At 44.6% G+C, this 26,408-nt stretch overlaps 1 protein-coding gene across 1 annotated transcript in view; it reads right to left on the bottom strand.

Annotated features, from left to right (window-relative positions):
* LOC147707116 (cytosolic 5'-nucleotidase 1A-like) overlaps nt 1–26,408 on the bottom strand; it is a 138,690-nt gene that overhangs the window by 7,289 nt on the left and 104,993 nt on the right. Inside the window, exon 5 of the mRNA XM_086926293.1 lies at nt 22,449–22,633. Coding sequence (XP_086782419.1) covers nt 22,449–22,633 — 185 coding nt within the window. The remainder of the gene's footprint in view (nt 1–22,448; nt 22,634–26,408) is intronic.

The following is a 26,408-nucleotide window of genomic DNA, read 5'->3' as shown; positions in this document are numbered from 1 at the left end:
TCCAAGTATCCAGTGGTGGAAGTTTTGGACTCAAGGCTTTCCTGCACGTCGGGCCTGCCCTAGAGAAGGTGTTCAGAATGTTTGGATGTCCGGAGAAGCTCCGCTACAATGGGCACCCGTTCCAAGGACACAAGTTCCACGAATTCATGCATCACCATGGAATCCGGCGCATCACCCCGCAGTGGCCCCAAGCCAATGGGGAGATTAAACCTCTCATGAGAACGATAAACAAGACTCTTCGCATTGCAGTCGCGGAACAAGGTAATCTAGAACAAGAACTCCTACAGGAGTAACGAAGCACTCTGCACTGCTCAACGTGCCAGGCCCCCTGGGCGCTAATGTTATACGGTGCCTGACGGGATGGGCTTCCCACTGCGCCAGGATGACCTCCATTTGATGAAGAACGCGCCTTCAGGAGGCGAGAAAAGCGCAATAACACCGCTAGCCAAGCTTGGCGAGCGGTATCCCGTCAACTACAGAAAGGAGACACCGTCATCATGAAAGATCGGAGGCCGGGAGGAAAAATCCGGACTGCGATCAACAGGCAAGGAACTCTGGTGACTATCAGGAGGGAGGGAGAAATTGTGACCCGCAATATCTTGTGGTTCAAACAAGTGGACAGGCCTAATCCTCCTACTGACATCATGAACCACGCTGGGGAAACGGAAGTCAGCAAAGGGGAGCTCCAAGCAGCTGACAACCACCATCCAGAAGCGACCACCTTTCCGGAAAGTCCAGAGACCGTCTGTGAGACTCCCAACCTGCCTCAAGTACCCAGCATCCCAGTCTCTGCTCCGCCACTAGACGGGGGCCTTCCAGGTATGCCCTAAGAGAGAATCCTCCACAGAGCACCGGCCTGAATGACTTTGCCTGACAAGTAAGTGAATCCCCAGACTTTTGAGAGCCAGTCAAGGATTAATTTGAGATGGGATGTAACAGTTAGCGCACCAGATTTTACCGCTGGAGCGCGCCAGCCATTCCCCGCCCCTGTGCTCACGTCAGCAGGCGTGAGCACGTCGATACATAAAGATGGGTGGAACTGCGACGGCAGTCCACACCTAGACCCACACAGCATGTGAGTGTGTTTTATTCCGGCGCATATCAGGGCCTCAGAGCGTGGCCTTCGGCGGGAGGGTGAGCCCCTCCTATAAATGCAACAATCTGATACCATGTCGAACTCAGTTCTCGGTCTAGCAGGGCAACCACAGTCTCACAAAACTCAAAAACGTGTGCCTAACTAGACAATCAATTCACAAGGCAAAGGACTATTGTATACATAATCTTGCTAACAGCCACGGAGAGTCAATCATTTAAAAACATTTCAGTTTTGGGAATGTAGAGACTAATGAACAAAAGGTCAGGTCACAATGCAGTCAGTGGTTTTATATCCAGGTTTTATATCCAGACCAGACTGCCACCTGGCCCCTGTTTTGCAATGTGACTGATGCCTTAATGAGTCGCATCACAAAATCCGGATTCACAGGAGGGAACAACATTTTCCACCTAAAGACTATTAATTAGGCAGCAGACACTCTTCCACCACTTGTGAATGCAGGCAAATGTAGGGCCAGAGGCCTGGCAGGGACAGCAGACCTCAGTGCCTGCATATGTATTTAGAGGTAACCCTTAAAGAGGCAGGTGCTGCTTTAAAAATCATCCAAGTAAGACATTGGAATGAGCATGCAGCGGCACCTGAAACACTGCCTTCCTCCCCTGAGACCTCCTGCCAGGATTCCACAGGAACAGTTTTGAATCGGAAATTCAGTTTCCATCCCTAGACAGGGGCAGGTAACAGATCAAAGGTTTGCACCTGTTTTTGAGGTCGTAAAGCACTGATACATCGATTTGCAGCTCGCAGAGGGACATGCCCCTTCCTGTTTGTGATTCGGAAGGTGCTTTGAAAGTTACTTTGTGGGTTAGTAAAACTTTAACACATTTCAAAAACGTTGTTTGAGGGCCTCGAAAGCACAGGATGTTGCAAATCGCAGGCTTTGTGACCGCAAACAAGTTTTGTGCATCGGATCCGTAGCTTGAATTTGTTATCAATGTGTTGTTAACTGTTCCTGCTGATAGTCATTCAATCAATCAATCAATCAATCATCGCATTTATATAGCGCACTACTCACCCAGAGGGTCTCAAGGCGCTGGGGGAGGGGGATCCGCTACTGCTCGAACAGCCAGGTCTTGAGTTGCTTCCTGAAGGCGAGGTGGTCCTGGGTCAGGCGGAGGTGGGTAGGGAGGGAGTTCCATGTCTTGGCGGCGAGGTAGGAGAAGGACCGTCCCCCTGTGGTGGCTCTTCGGATGCGGGGGACGGCGGCGAGGGCGTGGCTGGTCGATCAAAGCTGGCGTTTGGGAGCGTAGAAGTTGAGGCGGCTGTTGAGGTATCCTGGGCCTTGGCTGTGTAGGGCTTTGTGTGCGTGGGTGAGGAGACGGAAGGTGATTCTCTTGTTGACCGGGAGCCAGTGCAGGTCTCTCAGGTGTCCGGAGATGTGGCTGCGACGGGGGATGTCCAGGATGAGTCGTGCTGAGGCGTTCTGGATCCGCTGGAGTCTCTTCTGGAGTTTGGCGGTGGTTCCGGCGTAGAGGGTGTTGCCGTAGTCCAGACGGCTGGTGACGAGGGCCTGGGTGACCGTCTTCCTGGTCTCGGTGGGGATCCACCGGAAGATCTTACGTAGCATGCGCAGGATGTTGAAGCACGACGAGGAGACGGCGTTGACTTGTCTGGTCATGGAGAGGGAGGAGTCCAGGATGAAGCCCAGGTTGCGTGCGTGGTCTGTTGGTTTGGGTGCGCTGCCTAGGGCGGGGGGCCACCAGGAGTCGTCCCAAGCGGCGGGTGAGGATCCCAGGATGAGGACTTCGGTCTTGTCCGAGTTCAGTTTCAGGCGGCTGTTCTTCATCCTTTCGGCTACCTCTTTCATCCCTTCGTGAAGGTTGGCTCTGGCGGTGGTGGGGTCGTTGGTAAGGGAGAGGATCAGCTGGGTGTCGTCGGCGTAGGAGATGATGTTGAGGTTGTGCTGGCGTGCGATGTCTGCGAGGGGGCTCATGTAGATGTTGAAGAGGGTTGGACTGAGCAAGGAGCCTTGAGGGACGCCGCAGATGACTTCGGTGGCTTCAGATCTGAACGGAGGGAGGCGGACTCTCTGTGTCCTTCCGGCGAGGAAGGAGATGATCCACTCCAGTGCCTTCTCCTGGACTCCGACGTTGCTGAGGCGTTGTACTAGGGTACGGTGGCAGACAGTGTCGAAGGCCGCGGAGAGGTCGAGGAGGATGAGGGCCGCTGTTTCTCCGTTGTCGAGCAGCGCTCGGATGTCATCGGTGACTGCGATCAGGGCGGTCTCGGTGCTGTGGTTGGCCCGGAAGCCAGACTGCGAGGGGTCGAAGGATCCGTTTGTCTCGAGGAAGGCGGCCAGCTGCTTGTTGACGGTCTTCTCGATGACTTTTGCAGGAAACGGGAGCAGCGAGATGGGGCGGTAGTTCTTGAGGTCGGTGGGGTCAGCCGATGGCTTCTTGAGTAGGGCGCTGAGTTCGGCGTGCTTCCAGCTCTCCGGGAAGGTAGCGGGGTCGAAGGAGGTGTTGATGATGTCCCGCAGGTGGGGTGCGATGACAGCGTCGGCCTTGTTGAAGATGTGGTGAGGGCAGGGGTCGGTCGGAGATCCGGAGTGGATGGAGTTCATCGTGCGGACGGTGTTTTCGGTGCTGATCGGAGTCCAGGCGCGGAGGGTGGTGGTGGGGGGCGGTGGTTCGGTCGTGGGGTTCGTCGGTTGAGTGCTGAAGCTGTTGTGTATGTCCGCGATCTTGTTGTGGAAGTAGGAGGCGAGGGAGTTGCAGAGGTCTTGCGAAGGGGTGATGTTGTTGTTTCCGGCGTTGGGGTTGGAGAGCTCTTTGACAATGTTGAAGAGTTCCTTGCTGTTGTGTGCGTTGTTGTCCAGTCGTTCCTTGAATGCAGTTTTCTTGGTGGCGTGGATGAGTTGGTGGTGTTTTTGGGTGGCGAGCTTGAGGGCAGTCATGTTGTCCGGTGTTGGGTCTCTGCGCCAGGTTCTCTCGAGGGCTCGGCAGTTCTTCTTGGAGCTCTTGAGTTCGTCGGTGAACCATGGGGCTTTCTTGCTACCGGGTCTGCTGGGCGGGGTCCTCAGGGGGGCGAGCTCGTCTGCGCAGTCGCTGATCCACTTCGTGAGGTTGGTGGCCGCCTGGCTAGGGTTCGTTGTGCTGGTGGGAGGGTTCATGCTCAGGGAGGTCGCGAGCTGGTCGGCTGTGATCTTGTTCCAGCTCCTGCGTGCAACCTGTTGCTCGTGGTGGTGGATCGTGGTCCTTCCAAAACTGAAGTGGACGCAGCTGTGGTCCGTCCAGTGGAGTCCGGTGGCGTGGCTGAAGGCGATGTCCTTGCTGGAAGAGAAGACGGGGTCGAGTGTGTGTCCGGCGTAGTGGGTGGGGGTGGTCACCAGCTGCTTGAGTCCCAGGTTGGCGAGGTTGTCCAGCAGGGTGGTGGTGTTGCGGTCGTTGTTGTTCTCCACGTGGAAGTTGAGGTCCCCGAGGAGGATGTAGTCAGCGGTGCAGAGGGCGTGCGGGCTGATGAAGTCGGCAATGTCTTCGCTGAATTGTGTGCGTTGTCCCGGTGGTCTGTAGATGAGGGTGCCTCGGAGGGTGGTCTTGGGGTTGATGTGGACCTGAAAGTGCAGGTGCTCGGCGGTTGCGAGGGTGTCGTCGGTGTTGGTCGTGATGCGGATGGTGTTCCTGTGGACGATGGCGATGCCTCCTCCGGTGTGGTTGATGCGGTCCCTTCGGATGATCTTGTAGTCGTCTGGGATGGCGATGGCGATGTCGGGCGCTGAAGAGGCGTTCATCCAGGTTTCCGTGAGGAAGGCGACGTCTGGTGACGTTGTGTCGAGCAGGTTCCAGAGCTCGTCGGCGTGTCTGTGGACGGAGCGGGTGTTGAGCAGGATACAATTCAGGTGGTTGCTGCTGTTGCTCGTCGAGGTCTTGAGGACTGCTGGAGAGGTGCAGGTCCGGATGCAGGTGAACTTGCAGGCGTTGCAGCAGAAGGGTCCGTGGGTGCATCTCGGGGTGGCTCGGTAGCAGCCCGGGAGTCGGCCGGCGTTGAGTGTGTTGAGTTCGGTGGCGTCGTAGGTCTGGCGGGTGGGCTGGTGACTGCGGGGGCCAGGGGTCCTGGCACTGGGCGCGGTCCAGGCGCGGACGGGCGCAGACGGGCTTACCTTTGGCGCACCTTCGGCGCTCAGTCGGTGCTCCCGCTGCGCGCGTCCGATGCACGGTCGCTCCGGGGGCGTCATAAGAAGGGAGCCGGGAGGGAGGGTCCGCTGGGAGGCGGGGAGCACGTGGGCCAATCGGCAGGCGGGGGGCGGGGTCGCGGCAAGAACCGGCGCCAAAACCTATGCGGGCGGCCCTGCGGCAGCTGGGCGCCGGGGATCCGAGGTCGAGCGGCCCTGCGGCGGCTGGGTCTCCGGATCGGCGTCAGCAGGCAGGCAGCAGGTAAGGAGGCAGGCAGAGCAGGCGGGGAGCGTGGGGCAACCAGGCCGAGGAGGACGCAGTGGTCACCACACTATATTTTGAAATCCCTTTACACACTGACTAAATTCTGTACACTTATCAAGCAAGGCATGAGACCTTTTTGACTTTTTCAGATACAATAATGTGGCTTTTCATCTACTATTTTTATTTCTCTAATCCTATTAATGCAGTTTCCATTTTTTTTCTTCCTTTTTTCTGTCCTAGTTCCTGTGAATATTAAAGGAGCTGCCTCTATCTATGCGGTGCTCCTTGCCCACTGCTCAATGTCTTTTTATGTCTTGAGAATTGCACTGACCGCCCCTTCGTTAGTCTGAAACTAGCATATTTACCTTACTGCTGGTCTTACCACCTCGCAGTTTCACACAGTACTTTGAAAATTGTTGCTTTATTTGTTGTGATTGCTTCTGCCGATACTCCACTCTTTTTTCTAAGGTAACAAAAAAGAAACCCACGGAGGAATGTCACTGTTCCAGATCATAAGTGGCCTAGTGTTTCCAGATCCACCATTCCTGGGTGCACGTCCGCTAAGAATGTGGGTCTTACAGGTCGGGGCAGTGGGCGCACGCACAGTCCTGTCACTGGCAAACCTCTGCATCACCTGTGGAGTGGGTGAGAGTGAAGCTGGAATTGATACACTGTACGGTTCGAAGGACCTGCCCTGCCCCATACACCTTCCTGACCTGTGTCCTGCTCAGTATCTGCTCAGATGAGTTAGTATCTCTGACTTGGATTATTACTTGGGGAAAACCAGCACAAAACAATTCACTATTCCTGGATCTGTATGGTTATTCCCCGTTAGAGAGAAATGCTTGTAATGACCGGATTTTGTTGCCAGATACCGCGCGGAATCGTTAATTCTGGCACCAGCATGAGGGCCTGAGTGTTTTAATCCTTCATACAAGATTTTCAGAAAGGTAAACGTAACTTTGTGAAACATGCAGAACCTAAACTGAGACTGCGAGCCTTTACATTTACATTGCTGTTAAAACCAAGCCCTGATTCCATTGTTCTAGGAGAGTGTGGTGACTATCTCTTTGGTCCAAACTGACCCTTTGCCCATTTAATCTCTTTGGTCATTCAACCTATTGACCACATCATATTCCTTAACTGGCTGTGGGAGCTACAATGATAGATGGAAAAACTTCACAATCAACATGAACCATACAAGTGAGACAACATAAACCCGTTAAGCGCGCCGCAAATTCCGACCCAGTGTGGACGTTCCATTGCGCGGGCGGGATCGGAACGTTCAGCGGACGTGCGCAGCACTAGCGAGGTAGTGCACGCGACGTCCGCCGAACGTTCGCAGCATTTAAAGGGTTAAAATCCTGTGAAGTTCCACAAGGATCTGTCTCTTCAGTTATTACCAATTACAGAGTTGCATCAAACACACAAAAGGGGATGGGAGCAGATGTAGCCTAACTACAAGAGATGCTGGCTTTGGAATTGGGGAACCTGATTCGACTCCCAGCATCGGCTCAACATCCTGTGATACTGGCCAAATCACTTAAGCTATCCGTGCCTATTAATAATAATAAACAACAACGAAAAAAAACCTTTTTTAATGCAATCTTGAGCTCATGTAAAGCGCTCTAATGCCTATGGGCCAAGTTTCCACTTTTCAAAGCTGCAACAAAGAGATAGTCTAAACCACTGGCAATCACTCTGGATAGTGTTCCGATCCTGCTCATCATAAGGACAGTCCATCCTGAACTGCCAGGTGAGGTCCCCTCCAAAAGGGAAAAGAAGTCCCAAGTGGCCAAGGATTTGCCCAGATATGGGTCCCTTCTATGCTGTGCCACAGGGTCCAAGCTAATAAGGCCGAAACCAGTTTTGGGTAATCTTGTTCCTTTTAGGAGGGAGACTTACCTGGCAGTATGGGATAGAATGTTCCTGTGAGGAGCCGGGTCAGCACTATGCGGGATAGCTGCAATGACTTGCCTGGTACATTGAGCCATACAGATTTAAGGATAATAAAGGGCATTTCAGTTTTTTGAAAAATGAATGCAGATATAGGATATATATATATATCCTTTATTGTAAATAATATGTATATATCATGAATTTTAATTATTTATGAAACTGTATATATATTTTTATCTTTAATAGATGTAATTCCTTAAGTGTGTAAATATATGAGATATATTTTTCTATGATAATTCCAATAGAAACTTGGAGACCACTAAGAGCATAATTTACATGAATTAATTGAGGCACTATGCCTTTTATAACAACTTCAAGCATAATACCCCTACATATATATGTAGAGGAAGCGATACCACAATGAGTTAATTTGGGCGGTTTTTTCTATGTATAGAACTCCGCCTGTTATTGGTTTGCAAATGCCTTAAATACCCTCTTTTTAGCTCTACTAGCGTATCATGTGATCAAGCCTCTGGCTAGAGGCTAAACGCGTCATGCAGGACTGCTTGGGTTTTACTTTTTTGAAATAAAGAACACTTAACTTTTGCACAAAGCTTTGGGTCCGACTTGTTCGTTTTCCTGAGGAATGGAGGAATGATGCTGTGCGCATTAAACGATATCGGATTTCATACCATGCACCGTTTTCTGACTTCTACGGTGTAAGTTGGACCCCTCCCCCTTTGTTTGGCTTGGCGGCAGGAAGCAGAAGCAGTTCCCTAACCCGGAACCACAACTCTACACGGCTCCGGCGAGGAGCAAACCGCGTACAGCCCCTGGCGTCCATGAGAAGTGTCTACATGAAAACGGGAGTCGGAAAACGTGGATAACGGTGAAAAACCGATCACATCTGACGACAGCCCAATTCAAGGTAGGACGAACGGGAACGGCCAGTGGGGAGGAGTGCAGACTTTGATTAGCGCGTAGGCTAACTTGGGAAACCGAGGAGAAATCGCTATTTGAAGTCGAAGTGTTCTTTAACCATAACAGCAACCCTAAACACAGCGACTTGTCTAGTCGTAAGCAGTCATGTCTGCAGATACGCTACGCAGCAGGGAGGAGGCAGCGGACAGTATGTTTGATAAGGCTCCGGCTGGAAGCGCAAACATACAGGGACCATCAACGTCCAGCAGCGCCACCACTGCAACTAATCCCACACTTAAAGACACGTTCAGAAAACTAGAGAAACTAATGAAGAAAGAACAGTCTAAGTGGTGGGAAAACAAATCCTTATCTCGTTACTTGGAAGTCGGAAGGGTGCCAAGGGGGCTTAGAATTACATTGGCTCCTAGCTACGAGGCACCGGACCCGACAATGCTTACCAGATGGGCTGAAACAAACTTAGAGTGCTCCGCCAAATTAATGAACCTATTGGTGGAATATGCGGAAAGTGACAGATTAAAGATTCAAGCGGAAATCGATCAAATAGAAAATGAGTTAACCAACTTAGAACCTAATGAGCTAATGAACAAACTACGCACGGAAATGTTGCAGAGGGTGAAAAAGGATGAAGAGGTAATCAAAAAAAGATAAGCCTATAAATTTGAGCGCGACCGCCTAGATTACCAAAATGGGCAAATATTCACATACGCTAAAAAGTATGAAAATGTAAAGGCACGCGCAAGGAAAGCCAGACAAACTAACTCTGCAAACAAAGCGGTATCAGTCTCCTCTACTGATAGAAGTATTACATCAGGAAGTGAGACGGAAAACGAGGCTGCGGGATCCTCCACGGTAGGATCAGAAAAGCTCACATTAGCCCAGGAAGTCAGCTGCTTAAGCCAGGACCGCCGCGATACCCTTCGACCAAGGATAGAAGGGAAAACAGTGACAAGCGGCTCCGGAACAACCACAAAAGACGGGCCAGAAGAAAATGCCGGCACCGCAAACAACAAAAAGCAAATAGTGAAAAGTCGTTGGAACAGGTCAAAGAAAAAAGTAGTGGGGAATTAAAACAAGATATTTCCATCATCAACCTGTCAAAAATTACACTAACGGCAAAAGATGAAATGATTTTAAGTCTGGGACTAACCTATTGTCCCCCATCTAATTTCAACTATGCCGATGTAAGAATGGACTCATATCGATTTATCCGCAAACTGAAGTTGAGCAAGCACTTTCTATTACAACCTAAAAAGAAAAAACAAACAGAATCCCAAATGAGTCCGTCTTTACTGGAAGCGGCTGATCGTTCAACGTTTGATCAAATTTGGGACCTGCAACAAGAAGGAGACACTGTTGATGATTTACCCTTGATAACATCAAGAGAGGATAGAGCAACAAGTTGTACCCCCTTCAAACCAAAATCTGTCTTTCAACCCATTCTAATGAATGACAATATTGATGTGTATCACGATCTGATAATTAAGGAACTTAAACAGTTATACATTAAAACCAACCAAAAAGAAAAAATGGCGAACAAAAAGAACCAATGTTACTACAGTCTAATTAAGAAATTAGAAACAGACAAAAATGTAATCGTCCGCCAGGCCGATAAAGGCGGAAATATTGTACTGTGGCCTAGAGACTTGTATGTAGCGGAAGCCGAGAAACAACTACTGGATACCGTATGCTACAGAAAAAGCAATATGGCAATATTGAAATTATCTTGGCAAGAACAGAGCGCCAAATTGGTAGCATGGAGAAGTGCAAAACTGTTGACAGACGATGAATATAAGTTCCTTAGGAAAGACCATCCAGTAATTCCATCATTTTATTTAATCCCAAAGATTCATAAGGATGCCACCACACCACCGGGTCGCCCAATAATATCGGCGATAAATAGCTCAACTGAGAATATTTCCCGGTACATAGACTTCTTTCTCCAGGACTGGGTGAAAGGCCTAAATTCCTATGTACAGGACACGTCCGATTTCATTAGAAAGGTGAACAATACAGTGTGGAATGAGGAATGTTTGCTCATAACACTTGATGTTACATCACTGTATACATCAATTAGACATGCAGATGGAGTGCGGGCGGTGGAATTCTATTTGAACAAACGGCCTATGAATTTCACTGCGCACAACAAAATGCTGTTATCCATGATAAGAATCTGCCTCGAACAAAACTTCTTCTTATTTAACAATCAGCTATATCAGCAGGTGCGAGGGGTCGCCATGGCGTCGTGCTTTTCTCCGAGCCTGGCATGTCTCCACATGGGACTCTGGGAGGAGTGCGTGCTGGGTGGCCCTTTGCTAGACATCATGCGACAACATGTACCTCTGTACTTACGGTACATAGATGACTTGTTCTTAATCTGGCGGGGTTCGAGAACAGCAGCACAAATGTTTATTTCAGATCTAAATAAGAATGACCTAAATCTGGAATTCACTTCATGCATTAATGACAGAGCAGTTGTTTTCCTTGACACTGAAGTATATGTAGTTGGTGACAGATTAGCTACTAGAATGCACAGAAAGCCAACAGCAGGTAATACAATACTGCATGCGTCTAGTCAGCACCCCCGACACCTGATAGACAGCATCCCCTTTGGGGAAATGCTGCGAATCAGGCGGATTTGTAGCTCGGAGACAGAATGCCACGAATTGCAACTTGAAAGCAAAAAACGCTTCATGGCTCGTGGTTATTCTGGCAAAACAATCCAGCGAGCCATAAATAGATCACTTACAATTTCTAGAGATGAGGCTCTGTGTAAGAAAATTGAATCTAGGAAAGGGATCATGGATAACACCAATCTGATTGCACCTAGAGTAATTGTCACCTTTTGTAAACAACATAAGGAGATCAGACGTATTTTTTACAAGAATTGGAATCTAATCACGGGGGATCCCGTCATTGGCAGGCACATAGTCAAAAAACCTGACATCACCTTCAGAAACTCAGTTTCTATGTCAGACAGACTTGTCAAGAACTTCCTGGAAAAACCTATTTCAGACACTTGGGGAGCTTTGGGAGGCGGTTTTAAAAAATGTGCTTCATGCAAGGCATGTAAAAATGGGTGTAGTAAAACCCAGTACATATCACCGTTCTCCAGTAAGCCGTTCCAAATAAAAAAACGCATGTCCTGTAAGACTGATTTTGCCGTATATGTGTTGCAGTGCCCGTGTGAGCTCCGTTATATAGGCAGCACACGCTTGCCTGTGCACAGACGGGTATTGCAACACATCAGGGCAATAGTGGGGAAAGACCAGACCTACCCGGTGGCACGCCATTTTGAGAAGGTTCACAACAGTGATCCGAAGGGCCTCCTTTATTATGCTATAGATTGCGTGCCGCCACTAAAAAGAGGAGGAGACAGGGATGCCAAACTACGCCTTTTGGAGACAAGGTACATTATCGAACTGGACAGTAAGGCCCCTAGGGGCCTGAATGCAGGGGAAGATCTGTACACTTGTCTATAATTAATAAATAACGTAGCCAACAGCCCTTTGTAAATTAGAATAATATCCCAGGATGAAAACATAAAACTATAAGGTGTTCTTAAATTAAAGAATTTAACTGAATGAGTCATAACTTGTGGAATTAGCGGTAAAGTTACATCTCAAAGGTGGTGTGCGTGGTCCACCACATATAAGAAAGAAATAACATCCAATACAAGGTTCAAATGTATTCTTTCACCTCCCACTCCATGATTGTGATAACATAGCAAATGTCACATTTTTTCAATACTTAGAAAAATATAAAATACAGAAAAAAACGAAAAAGGAAAAGAAATAATCACTTTATTATTATTTTGTTCACAGTTGTATATTATTTTGCACTGGGGTCTTCTTTTTCGTGGAGTCTTTAAGAGGTCACAGCAAGGAGGCACAGAATAACCAATAATTTTGTTGAAACCGTTATACAAATGTGGTCTTGTGGAGTTGCTTTTCTAAGTTAATAAGGGTTCATTCCCTTGAACGCACATGCAAATAGTATATTTATGCTCTTAGAAAATACACGATGAATGTGATATCACAGGCAGAAATGTATACAGCACGTTGCACTTTACCTGCCAGTATTTGCACACTTTGATATTTCTACAAATAAGAATTGCATATAGGATTTGCAATGTGGACACTATGTCCTTTATTGTAAATAATATGTATATATCATGAATTTTAATTATTTATGAAACTGTATATATATTTTTATCTTTAATAGATGTAATTCCTTAAGTGTGTAAATATATGAGATATATTTTTCTATGATAATTCCAATAGAAACTTGGAGACCACTAAGAGCATAATTTACATGAATTAATTGAGGCACTATGCCTTTTATAACAACTTCAAGCATAATACCCCTACATATATATGTAGAGGAAGCGATACCACAATGAGTTAATTTGGGCGGTTTTTTCTATGTATAGAACTCCGCCTGTTATTGGTTTGCAAATGCCTTAAATACCCTCTTTTTAGCTCTACTAGCGTATCATGTGATCAAGCCTCTGGCTAGAGGCGAAACGCGTCATGCAGGACTGCTTGGGTTTTACTTTTTTGAAATAAAGAACACTTAACTTTTGCACGAAGCTTTGGGTCCGACTTGTTCGTTTTCCTGAGGAATGGAGGAATGATGCTGTGCGCATTAAACGATATCGGATTTCATATATATATATATATATATATATATATATATATATATATATATATATATATATATATATATATATATATATATATATATATATATATATATATATATATATATATATATATATATTCTCCATTGCTGGTTCCCTTTTTCCCACTCATGCAGCGCTCGAAACGGGTGCGGCGCCCTGCAGCTGAACCACGCTGCTAATCCATTTACCACTGTTCCCTCTCAAAGGGACAAATTGGGTCGCACTCCACGGGCCAATTTTGCAATTTTTTTATTTTTTCATATTCCACAAACTCAGGCAGATGTTGCGATCTACGCGTTTCGGTATTACAAATACCTTGCTCACGATCAACCGGTCACTTGGCTCCCCCTCCCTGATATACTTGCATTGTATTCATTACATCACTTCCTGTTTGGGGTTTGCCAGTGCCTCATTGCTTTATGGGACATGTAGTTTTTAGGTAATCCAGAAAATAAGTTTCAACCTTTTGCCCAATATTAAACATTTTACATATGACTATAATTTGATCAAGGATGTCAAAACACGTATAATTTAGAGGTTCCCTCTAGTGGGACAAGATAACTGCTATAATGATTTCATATATAACTCAATGAATATAAAGTTATTTTCGGCAGTTAATGAGCAGTTACAATATTGTCTTCTAATATTTTCCCTCTAGTGGGATGACATTACTAACAGTATTGTATATAATATAACCGTATCACTTCAGATTTGTAAACCACGGGTAACGCTAGTCATTTTAAGCTAGACAAGTGTATCCCTGATGGGAATACCCCATTCTTGTGGCTGCACAACATTATTTATGTGTTTAAATTGCCAACTTCCTTTAACTACCCGGGTTGCGAATATCGCATACTGACTCTATGTTCAACCATTGATAACATTACCATTTTCTCAATTTTGCAATTTTTGTTTCACACTCAATTCCATTATTGTAAAATTGTATTGGGCAACAAACAATATATCAAAGCGAAGATCTCACAAATGTATATATAGCTCTTCCGACTGGTTCAGCCCATAGGGCGTCAGGGTTCTTAGGTTTAGGATATGGCGTGATTCTTTTTGTCTCAGGAGCCTCTCTCTGTCTCCCCCTCTTTCTTTCTTGGGGACACTTTCGAGACCAAAGAATTTCAATTGGCTCCAATCACTTCGATGGTACAATTCCATATGTTTGGCTATTGCATTAGCCTTGTCCTTATGAATAGTCGCTCGAACGTGCTCTAGGATGCGTTTTTTTAGTTCGCACACTGTGCTGCCCACATACCTCATGGGGCATGGACATTCGACGACATATACAACGTGTGTTGTTTTACAGGTGATCAATTCCTTTATCTCCCAGTTTTTCTTATTGGACATTTGCACTTGTTTGGTCGGTTTTGCAATCTGACAGACCTTGCATGCATAACATTTCACAAAACCCGTTGTTTTTAGCCATTCATCCCTTTTTGTTGTTTTTCTAAAGTGGCTGTGAATGAGGTGATCTTTAAGGTTCTTTGCCCTTCTATATGTGATTGTCGGGTGTGATCCCACAATATCTTTCACTGTCTCGTCCAATTGTAAGATTTTCCAATTGCGCCTTAGAATGTTGGCAATCCTTTTACTCTCGTTCGAGAAGTTCATGATCATACGTATTGGTTCTGATTCTTCTGTTGGTTTTTTGGATTTTCTTTGGAGACATTCCTCTCTGCTCTTTTGATCTGTTCTTTCCCAGCAACTTTTGATTATGCCCTTGTTATATTTGCGTTTTTTGAATCTCTCCGATGTTGCAGTACTATGTTTTTCCCATTCATCTTTTTCGCTGCAAATCCTCCGGATTCTCAAAAATTCCCTGTAGGGGATACTGGTGATCAGGGATTGCTGGTGGAAGCTGGTTGCTTCTAGTGTGGCGTTGGTGGCAGTACATTTACGATGCAATGTTGTATGTATTTGACTTTCTCGTATATAGATCTCTGTGTCCAGAAATACAATTCTCTCATTGTTTATAACATAGCTAAACTTGAGGTTCGGTATACTATTGTTCATGATATCAAAGTATTTCTGAAAATCTTCTTTGCTGCCATCCCAGATGATGAGTAAATCATCAATATATCGCGTCCAGCTTATCACTTTGTTCAGTGATGTTTCATTGCTGTTGCTCCATGCGATTTCCCTTTCCCACCATCCCATCGCTAAACAGGCATAGCTGGGACTGAAGGAAAATCCCATCGCCGTCCCGCTGTTTTGGCAGTATATTTCATCCCCAAACATGAAGATGTTTCTAGTCAGACAGATCTTAATCATATCCAATATCATTTGATTGTGGTTTGCAAATTCTATTTTCCTTTCATTGAGAAAGTAATTGCATGCTGTCAGTCCCATGTCATTCCCTATGTTGGTATAAAGGGAAATGACGTCCATAGATACCAAATGGTATGTGTCTTGCCAAGGGGTGTTCTCAAGTTTTCTGAGTAGATCACTTGTATCTTGTATGTATGAGTCCAGGCATAACACAAACTGATTTAAAAAGTGATCAATGTAGTTGGCAATTGGTTCTAGGAGTGAGCCTTTGGCAGATAGGATTGGGCGTCCTGGAGGCAGTTTTTGATGTTTATGCAGCTTTGGGAGGAAATATATAGTGGCCGTTACTGGATGCGCAACGGTGAGGTATTTTCTTTCATCCTCATCAATTAAGCCATTTCTCGTCCATTCTGACAGTCTTGCATCCACCATTTCCTTTATTTCCATGGTGGGGTTTCTTTTCAGTTTGTCATAATACTTGGTATCCCTTAATTGTCGATGCGCTTTGGTAATGTATGCTGTTTTCTCCATTATCACCACGTTTCCACCCTTATCAGCCATTTTGATTTCAATTTGATTGCTTGTTGAAAGTTCCAAGAGTGCCTGCCTCTCCATTTCCGTTAAATTGTCTTTATATTTTGCATTTTTCAATTTGTATAAGTCTTGGGTTACCGCCTCCTGAAATAGGTCAATTTTATTTCCTGGGGCTAGTTGGGGGTAAAACTTTGATTTGGGCTTCATGCCACTCACACCCGCACCTGTTGGTTTACAGGCCTCTTCCAGGGTGATTTCTTGATTTTCATCGTCATTCAGGTTTATCAGGGTCAGCAGGGCCTCCGAATCTTTCACTGACAATGCTGTACCACTATCCTGTATGGGTATTTTGTTTGTCTTTCCTGGTTTCTGTTTTTCCGCAAAATATTTGGCTAGTTTTATCTTCCTAATATATAAGTAGAAATCTATCCGGACTTGTGCTAAGTCCATTTTTCTCATTGGGCAGAAGTTGATACCCTTTTTCAGTAATCCTTCTTCTGTCTTAGATATTTCCCTTTTGGATAGATTCACCACCTGGAGTTCGTCTTCTATGGGTTCATCTTCCTGCGCATGCTGCGCGTTTCTGTCCCCACATTTGTCCCTTCGGTGCTTTTTGCTCCTTTTTCCTCTCCTTTTTTGTTGTTTCTTGGGGACCATCTGCGTCCTCTCCCTCTCCCCCTTTGTTATTGGCGAGGGGGTTGGTACTGCTCCCACTGTTTTTGCTGCAGGACCAGACGCATGTCCCCTAAAAAAGGTAGCTGTCCCATGCTTGACGATGTTCCAGGTTCTCCTTCATTGTTTTCCGATATTAGAGAAGATGCACTGCTGGATAGGCTTATGGAGCTTGTGCTCAACACCTGTTGTCTCATTTGGTCGAATTTTTTTGAAAATGAAAAGATTCGTCCTTCTGCATAGTCTGTTGCATCCCTGATAAATTTATGGTGCTTCCGTTCTCTTACAGTGTCTTCGTGTTTTTCAATTTGTAATTCCAGTTCTTCCTTAAACTTTGTCATTTCTGCATTGAGCTTGAGTGTAGCAAGCTCCTTTTCCATTTCATGCAGTTGTTCTTTAACTTTCTGTAAGCTGATTTCGATGTGTTTCACCAGGATTGCTATTAATCCTAAGGATGATTGTAAAATAAACTCTCCCCATTCTTGTAATAATTCATTGGAGCTGTCTTGGTGACTGGGCATCAGCATAATTCTCAGTCCTCTGGGGACCCGTTTTGCATCTAGGTATTCCTTTAGAGTAATCAATTCCCAAGACTTATTTATTTCTTTTCTGCTCAGTTTCTCCCAGTTTTTTAATTTTGATTTTGTGTCCGTTTTAGCCTGCACATTTGCTCCGCCAACTTCCTTTTCCACTGAGCCCTTTTCAAACATTTGTTGTAATAAATCATTGCGCTTCGCTTCTCTTTTCTCCATTTTTCTGCCTGTGTGAGTTAACCAATTGCGTCTGGTAAATTATTATCGTTGTTGACCCGTGTACTCCCTTTAAAACATGAATGTGTACTTTGTTGCCGCTTATTTCTTCATTGAAAATCTATTGCGGTGTTTAAACTTTGCACGTTGTTTATATGGGAGTCCGCAGAGCTGACTATGCCGATTCTATTCAGCCAAAAGAAACTTGTTATCAATGACTTCACACACACGCTTACCTCGGGCTCCTGCTCACGAGTGGAGTGTGGCTTGCTTCTCAGATTTCCTCGTTTTCCGTCAGCGGTCACTGCTCGTGGAAGTGATGTAATGAATACAATGCAAGTATATCAGGGAGGGGGAGCCAAGTGACCGGTTGATCGTGAGCAAGGTATTTGTAATACCGAAACGCGTAGATCGCAACATCTGCCTGAGTTTGTGGAATATGAAAAAATAAAAAAAATTGCAAAATTGGCCCGTGGAGTGCGACCCAATTTGTCCCTTTGAGAGGGAACAGTGGTAAATGGATTAGCAGCGTGGTTCAGCTGCAGGGCGCCGCACCCGTTCCTAGCGCTGCATGAGTGGGAAAAAGGGAACCAGCAATGGAGAATATCTCAAAATACCACGAGCAGTGACCGCTGACGGAAAACGAGGAAATCTGAGAAGCAAGCCACACTCCACTCGTGAGCAGGAGCCCGAGGTAAGCGTGTGTGTGAAGTCATTGATAACAAGTTTCTTTTGGCTGAATAGAATCGGCATAGTCAGCTCTGCGGACTCCCATTTAAACAACGTGCAAAGTTTAAACACCGCAATAGATTTTCAATGAAGAAATAAGCGGCAACAAAGTACACATTCATGTTTTAAAGGGAGTACACGGGTCAACAACGATAATAATTTACCAGACGCAATTGGTTAACTCACACAGGCAGAAAAATGGAGAAAAGAGAAGCGAAGCGCAATGATTTATTACAACAAATGTTTGAAAAGGGCTCAGTGGAAAAGGAAGTTGGCGGAGCAAATGTGCAGGCTAAAACGGACACAAAATCAAAATTAAAAAACTGGGAGAAACTGAGCAGAAAAGAAATAAATAAGTCTTTGGAATTGATTACTCTAAAGGAATACCTAGATGCAAAACGGGTCCCCAGAGGACTGAGAATTATGCTGATGCCCAGTCACCAAGACAGCTCCAATGAATTATTACAAGAATGGGGAGAGTTTATTTTACAATCATCCTTAGGATTAATAGCAATCCTGGTGAAACACATCGAAATCAGCTTACAGAAAGTTAAAGAACAACTGCATGAAATGGAAAAGGAGCTTGCTACACTCAAGCTCAATGCAGAAATGACAAAGTTTAAGGAAGAACTGGAATTACAAATTGAAAAACACGAAGACACTGTAAGAGAACGGAAGCACCAAAAATTTATCAGGGATGCAACAGACTATGCAGAAGGACGAATCTTTTCATTTTCAAAAAAATTCGACCAAATGAGACAACAGGTGTTGAGCACAAGCTCCATAAGCCTATCCAGCAGTGCATCTTCTCTAATATCGGAAAACAATGAAGGAGAACCTGGAACATCGTCAAGCATGGGACAGCTACCTTTTTTAGGGGACATGCGTCTGGTACTGCAGCAAAAACAGTGGGAGCAGTACCAACCCCCTCGCCAACAACAAAGGGGGAGAGGGAGAGGACGCAGATGGTCCCCAAGAAACAACAAAAAAGGAGAGGAAAAAGGAGCAAAAAGCACCGAAGGGACAAAAGTGGGGACAGAAACGCGCAGCATGCGCAGGAAGATGAACCCATAGAAGACGAACTCCAGGTGGTGAATCTATCCAAAAGGGAAATATCTAAGACAGAAGAAGGATTACTGAAAAAGGGTATCAACTTCTGCCCAATGAGAAAAATGGACTTAGCACAAGTCCGGATAGATTTCTACTTATATATTAGGAAGATAAAACTAGCCAAATATTTTGCGGAAAAACAGAAACCAGGAAAGACAAACAAAATACCCATACAGGATAGTGGTACAGCATTGTCAGTGAAAGATTCGGAGGCCCTGCTGACCCTGATAAACCTGAATGACGATGAAAATCAAGAAATCCCCTTGGAAGAGGCCTGTAAACAAACAGGTGCGGGTGTGAGTGGCATGAAGCCCAAATCAAAGTTTTACCCCCAACTAGCCCCAGGAAATAAAATTGACCTATTTCAGGAGGCGGTAACCCAAGACTTATACAAATTGAAAAATGCAAAATATAAAGACAATTTAACGGAAATGGAGAGGCAGGCACTCTTGGAACTTTCAACAAACAATCAAATTGAAATCAAAATGGCTGATAAGGGTGGAAACGTGGTGATAATGGAGAAAACAGCATACATTACCGAAGCGCATCGACAATTAAGGGATACCAAGTATTATGACAAACTGAAAAGAAACCCCACCATGGAAATAAAGGAAATGGTGGATGCAAGACTGTCAGAATGGACGAGAAATGGCTTAATTGATGAGGATGAAAGAAAATACCTCACCGTTGCGCATCCAGTAACGGCCACTATATATTTCCTCCCAAAGCTGCATAAACATCAAAAACTGCCTCCAGGACGCCCAATCCTATCTGCCAAAGGCTCACTCCTAGAACCAATTGCCAACTACATTGATCACTTTTTAAATCCGTTTGTGTTATGCCTGGACTCATACATACAAGATACAAGTGATCTACTCAGAAAACTTGAGAACACCCCTTGGCAAGACACATACCATTTGGTATCTATGGACGTCATTTCCCTTTATACCAACATAGGGAATGACATGGGACTGACAGCATGCAATTACTTTCTCAATGAAAGGAAAATAGAATTTGCAAACCACAATCAAATGATATTGGATATGATTAAGATCTGTCTGACTAGAAACATCTTCATGTTTGGGGATGAAATATACTGCCAAAACAGCGGGACGGCGATGGGATTTTCCTTCAGTCCCAGCTATGCCTGTTTAGCGATGGGATGGTGGGAAAGGGAAATCGCATGGAGCAACAGCAATGAAACATCACTGAACAAAGTGATAAACTGGACGCGATATATTGATGATTTACTCATCATCTGGGATGGCAGCAAAGAAGATTTTCAGAAATACTTTGATATCATGAACAATAGTATACCGAACCTCAAGTTTAGCTATGTTATAAACAATGAGAGAATTGTATTTCTGGACACAGAGATCTATATACGAGAAAGTCAAATACATACAACATTGCATCGTAAATGTACTGCCACCAACGCCACACTAGAAGCAACCAGCTTCCACCAGCAATCCCTGATCACCAGTATCCCCTACGGGGAATTTTTGAGAATCCGGAGGATTTGCAGCGAAAAAGATGAATGGGAAAAACATAGTACTGCAACATCGGAGAGATTCAAAAAACGCAAATATAACAAGGGCATAATCAAAAGTTGATGGGAAAGAACAGATCAAAAGAGCAGAGAGGAATGTCTCCAAAGAAAATCCAAAAAACCAACAGAAGAATCAGAACCAATACGTATGATCATGAACTTCTCAAACGAGAGTAAAAGGATTGCCAACATTCTAAGGCGCAATTGGAAAATCTTACAATTGGATGAGACAGTGAAAGATATTGTGGGATCACACCCGACAATCACATATAGAAGGGCAAAGAACCTTAAAGATCACCTCATTCACAGCCACTTTAGAAAAACAACAAAAAGGGATGAATGGCTAAAAACAACGGGTTTTGTGAAATGTTATGCATGCAAGGTCTGTCAGATTGCAAAACCGACCAAACAAGTGCAAATGTCCAATAAGAAAAACTGGGAGATAAAGGAATTGATCACCTGTAAAACAACACACGTTGTATATGTCGTCGAATGTCCATGCCCCATGAGGTATGTGGGCAGCACAGTGTGCGAACTAAAAAAACGCATCCTAGAGCACGTTCGAGCGACTATTCATAAGGACAAGGCTAATGCAATAGCCAAACACATGGAATTGTACCATCGAAGTGATTGGAGCCAATTGAAATTCTTTGGTCTCGAAAGTGTCCCCAAGAAAGAAAGAGGGGGAGACAGAGAAAGGCTCCTGAGACAAAAAGAATCACGCCATATCCTAAACCTAAGAACCCTGACGCCCTATGGGCTGAACCAGTCGGAAGAGCTATATATACATTTGTGAGATCTTCGCTTTGATATATTGTTTGTTGCCCAATACAATTTTACAATAATGGAATTGAGTGTGAAACAAAAATTGCAAAATTGAGAAAATGGTAATGTTATCAATGGTTGAACATAGAGTCAGTATGCGATATTCGCAACCCGGGTAGTTAAAGGAAGTTGGCAATTTAAACACATAAATAATGTTGTGCAGCCACAAGAATGGGGTATTCCCATCAGGGATACACTTGTCTAGCTTAAAATGACTAGCGTTACCCGTGGTTTACAAATCTGAAGTGATACGGTTATATTATATACAATACTGTTAGTAATGTCATCCCACTAGAGGGAAAATATTAGAAGACAATATTGTAACTGCTCATTAACTGCCGAAAATAACTTTATATTCATTGAGTTATATATGAAATCATTATAGCAGTTATCTTGTCCCACTAGAGGGAACCTCTAAATTATACGTGTTTTGACATCCTTGATCAAATTATAGTCATATGTAAAATGTTTAATATTGGGCAAAAGGTTGAAATTTATTTTCTGGATTACTTAAAAACCACATGTCCCATAAAGCAATGAGGCACTGGCAAACACCAAACAGGAAGTGATGTAATGAATACAATGCAAGTATATCAGGGAGGGGGAGCCAAGTGACCGGTTGATCGTGAGCAAGGTATTTGTAATACCGAAACGCGTAGATCGCAACATCTGCCTGAGTTTGTGGAATATGAAAAAATAAAAAAATTGCAAAATTGGCCCGTGGAGTGCGACCCAATTTGTCCCTTTGAGAGGGAACAGTGGTAAATATATATATATATATATATATATATATATTATATGTGTTTTGTGATATATATATATATATATATATATATATCACAAAACACATATAATTTATTTTTCACTACTGGGCTTACAGAATCAAATACTAGAACACAATACGCAAGTATAAAACATCAACAGATTTAAGGATTTCATACTAATATTTAGAAATCAAGAGTTAAATAGAAAATTCTGTTGATTCAGTAATTACCTGAGCAAGAGGTTTGTTCTCAAACTCTTGTTCATTTTCAAAGAATGCATCTAATCCATGCGCTTTCACAATTTGCTCAGACTCATCGGAGAAGAGGACGGCATCCCCGTCAAACGCCACCCTGAGTTGCTTGTCTGAGAAATGGATTGAGTTTTTGGCTGTGAACATAGTGGCAGCGGCAATTCCTAAAAACAAAAAAAAACAAATAATCCAGGTTGGATTACACATATCCGGAAGATTCTGAGCTTGATCTATGAATTTGTTTTTCCCCTCTACCTTGTTTGTAGCCTTGCAACCTCCAACAAAGGAGTGGTGGAAAATCCACCATATTTAGCATTGTTCAACCTGTAGCGATGGATGTCAAGACTGGAGCCACTTTAAAAACATTTCATTAAACATTTACCAATATCTCTCATTACTGATAAAAATTCTGACAGCACATTTGACAACTGGAAATGTCTACCAAGCAGGAGAAAAGAGGCAGTTTCCACAATGTAGTTTTGCTAACACCTGGGATAACGCAGCATGTTAAGGAAAGCCTACCTACCTTTTCCTGAAAGTTCTCTTTTTCCATGATGGTGTTTCAAGAAATTCTGAGGTGATCAAACTTTGAATGTGCTGTGTGCCTGTATGATTTAGGTCATGGTGAAAATATGTGGCTAAAACTAGTGTGATGCCGTATAACTCCACCAGATACAACCAGTGCTTGAAATGGAAAAATTGAAGTGCAGGTACTCTGTACCAAAGTACCTGCATGTTTCTGAGAAGTGCCGGGACTCTCCAATTAAAAGTATTAAGTCACTCTTGAGAAGTGCGGTACTCTCCCTCTCACAATCAAAAAGTGCTGGTACTCCATACCGGGCAGTAAACTACTAGATACACCCCGATTTGGGTGAAAACTTGGTTTTCACCCAAATCGGGACATGAAGGGCACTTGAAATGAGGCCCTAAAGAAATTAATTATGCTGCCAGAGGCTGGGTGAGAATATTTTTGAGTGGATTCTCCATTCCTGTCCTCCACTAATTCATGAGAGGTTTTGCTTCTTCAAAGACTGGTTGTCTCGTATAAACCCCTTGAGGTGGACATGTTTGAAAGTTTGGGGGACAAACCCGAGTATTTGTCTGCATTCGTTTTGGATGAAGCATGGGTGATGCATATCTAATATGTACCTTATAATCCACCCACGGCTAAAATAAAAAGCCTATCAACTATCAGCTCTGCAAACAAAGTATTCCTGGCATAAAAAAAATCATTCTCATTGCATAAACAAATAATGGACACGTAAAATACATTATTTCTAAATTCATTTTTGGTGCAATTTGCTCTGATACACACACCACAAAATATACATTTTGGGGAAATTGGCTATTACAACTCTATTAAACAGAAACAGTTTAATTGTAAGAAATGACTCCGAAAGTTATTTCTAGTTTCAGAGGCTCGCTTTTGACAACCGTTTGAATGCGTGGAATGCGTGGACATTCCTACAGCCTGAATCAGCTCTTAATAAACGCAACTCTGGGTCCTGGATATAAAATCATCCAATGCTGTGCTTGAGAGGGATCGGAACCGGTTTTAGAACCCCTCCTGTACCTGATTGACCTTGGATTTACAGATTTTCACGAGTTAGAGTTAATTCGAGTGTAGAAAAGATTGTTCTAGAGTCTAGACCAGGGGTCTCCAACCTTTTGTGTAGTCAGAGCTACTTCTGGCCAGTGAAAATCGTCGTGAGCTACTAAACCCCAATCAACTCGCGCATTTTTCTGAGAGACCGCCCCACGCCCAGTTTCATTGACTTTAAGCCTAATTTCATCAGAGCCCATACTATGGTTTGAACAAAATACCCAAGACAGGCCTGACTTAAGAGTTCCCTAGAGCACCAAAAGGAATGACTTTGGATTTGTGACGCATTTGACACAATCTCACCCCCCATCTTCATCAGGCACCTGCATGAGATTGGTTTAAAAGGACCCGCTCTCCACTGGATCTGCTCCTTCTTAACACACAGAATACAAGCTGTATGCCTGACATCTTACTCATCTGTGGAGTGCCTCAAGGCTCCTCGCTCACCCCCTACCCTCTTCAATGGAAACATGATCCCTCTGGCCAAAATAATTCAAGCACACATCAACATACTCTCCTGCACAGACGACACGCAACCCATACTCTTTTTCTCGGACAAGACCATTAACAAAAGAAACAAGCTTGTGGCCTGCATGACTGAAGTCGGTAACAGGAGGAAAGCCAACTGCCTCTAACTCAACACCAACAAGACAGGAGTAGTTGTTTTCGGCAAGAACACTTCACAATGAGATTCCAACTGGTGGCCAGCCGTACTTTGACCCACTCCCAGCACGCACGCAGGAACCTCGGAATAATTATCAACGCCAAACTGAACTGACCGCACCAGTAAACGCCGTCACTGCATCCTGCTTACAGACCCTGAAGATGCTTTGGGAGATCTTCAAATGGCTCCCAAGCAACACTTAAAAGACTCGTGCGCCCAGGACCCCAGCTATGACTGCAGGAACACCCTCTACACTGGCAGGGGAGAGGTGTGGTGCAGCGGCCAGGGCAGCTGACTTCGGAGCACAGGGTTTGTGATTCGATACCCGGCTCCAGCTGCAGCTCAGCTCAGCACCATGTGACGCTGGGCAATAGCTCATTTAATTTCCACAACGGCCCCAGCGCCTTGAGATCTGTAAGGGGGAGTAGTTACAAATACAGATGTACTGGCATCACCAAGCAACTCACTAGAAGAAAACAAATCGCCCAGAACAAGGGTTGCAGCAGTTGCCGGATTGTGCCTGATGTGGGCTATCACAATGGTGCATCAACAGCAAGAATATAACAGTTAGTGAGAAGCCTGAAAAATGGTGGCTCACTGAAGTAAGCACTTCCTCCTGATCTGCATAAATAACTTAGTGCTTCACTCCCTTCTTGGGCACCAGGCACACTTACAAAAATTACTCATTCATCCTTTCAGGGTCAATATGAGCATTACTAGTACAATGAGCTATAATAGTACTAGTTACTTACAGTGTGGTGAGATGACAGATGGGACAGCAAGACGTACATCGAAAAAAGCTAAATGTTCCCATTATATTATCCAAAAGGATAAAAATACATAAATGATGATGGACACAGAGCCAAGAAGCAAACAATAGAAGAGAAACGCATGCGCCGGGAAAAACACAATTAGAGGAAACATCACGTGAACGAGAATGCTTATTATGCAGTGGCAGTAATTAAGCACAGTCTTTAATTAATGCTCTGCACTCCCCGGCTAAGCCTTCACAGCAGGCAGAGGAGTGTTCTTGCTCAGAGCACCCACGGGCCCTGCAGAATTCCTTGCTCCCAGGTCAATTCTACGGTAACACTCCCCATTCCACACGGATCCTTCCCTGAGAATGCCCAATATACCTGCAGCTCCGATTCTAGCTCTCAACAATAGCTCCTAGCCCAGGTACACACAGCCTTTTTTATTGTTTTATATAGCGTGAACTCGACCCGAAGGAATAACAGCACTTTACATGAGCACCAGTTGCATTACACAAAGACAGATTCATCTTTGGTAGGCCTGGGAGATAAGTGATTTGCCCAGAATGACAGGATGTTGAGCGTCTCTGCCGAGACTCGAACCTGGTTCTGCACAGGAAGGCAGAGAGAAGTGGTAATTTTATAGACCAGATATTTCCGTCTTAAACCCACTACAGTGATGTTTCTCTGCAGAGGGATAATTGTTGAAAGATATAAAATGTGTGTTACATCAATTCCTAAAATACAAGAAACTTCGAAGAACACACTTGGCAACCAAACTGCTTCTGTCTGAAAGTGCGTTGCCAGGCAGCACGTTTGGTGCTGTCACCGACCCACACCCGAGACACTCAGAGCAGCCTGTGCGGGAAGTGTCAGAAGTCTCCTCACAGAAGGCTGAATTCCACAGCACAAACCACTCC

The sequence above is a fragment of the Lissotriton vulgaris genome, chromosome 6, assembly GCF_964263255.1.
Source record: "Lissotriton vulgaris chromosome 6, aLisVul1.2, whole genome shotgun sequence".
Taxonomy (NCBI): domain Eukaryota; kingdom Metazoa; phylum Chordata; class Amphibia; order Caudata; family Salamandridae; genus Lissotriton; species Lissotriton vulgaris.
The sequence above is the reverse complement of the archived record's forward strand: the minus strand, read 5'-3'. Positions and strand labels throughout refer to the sequence as shown.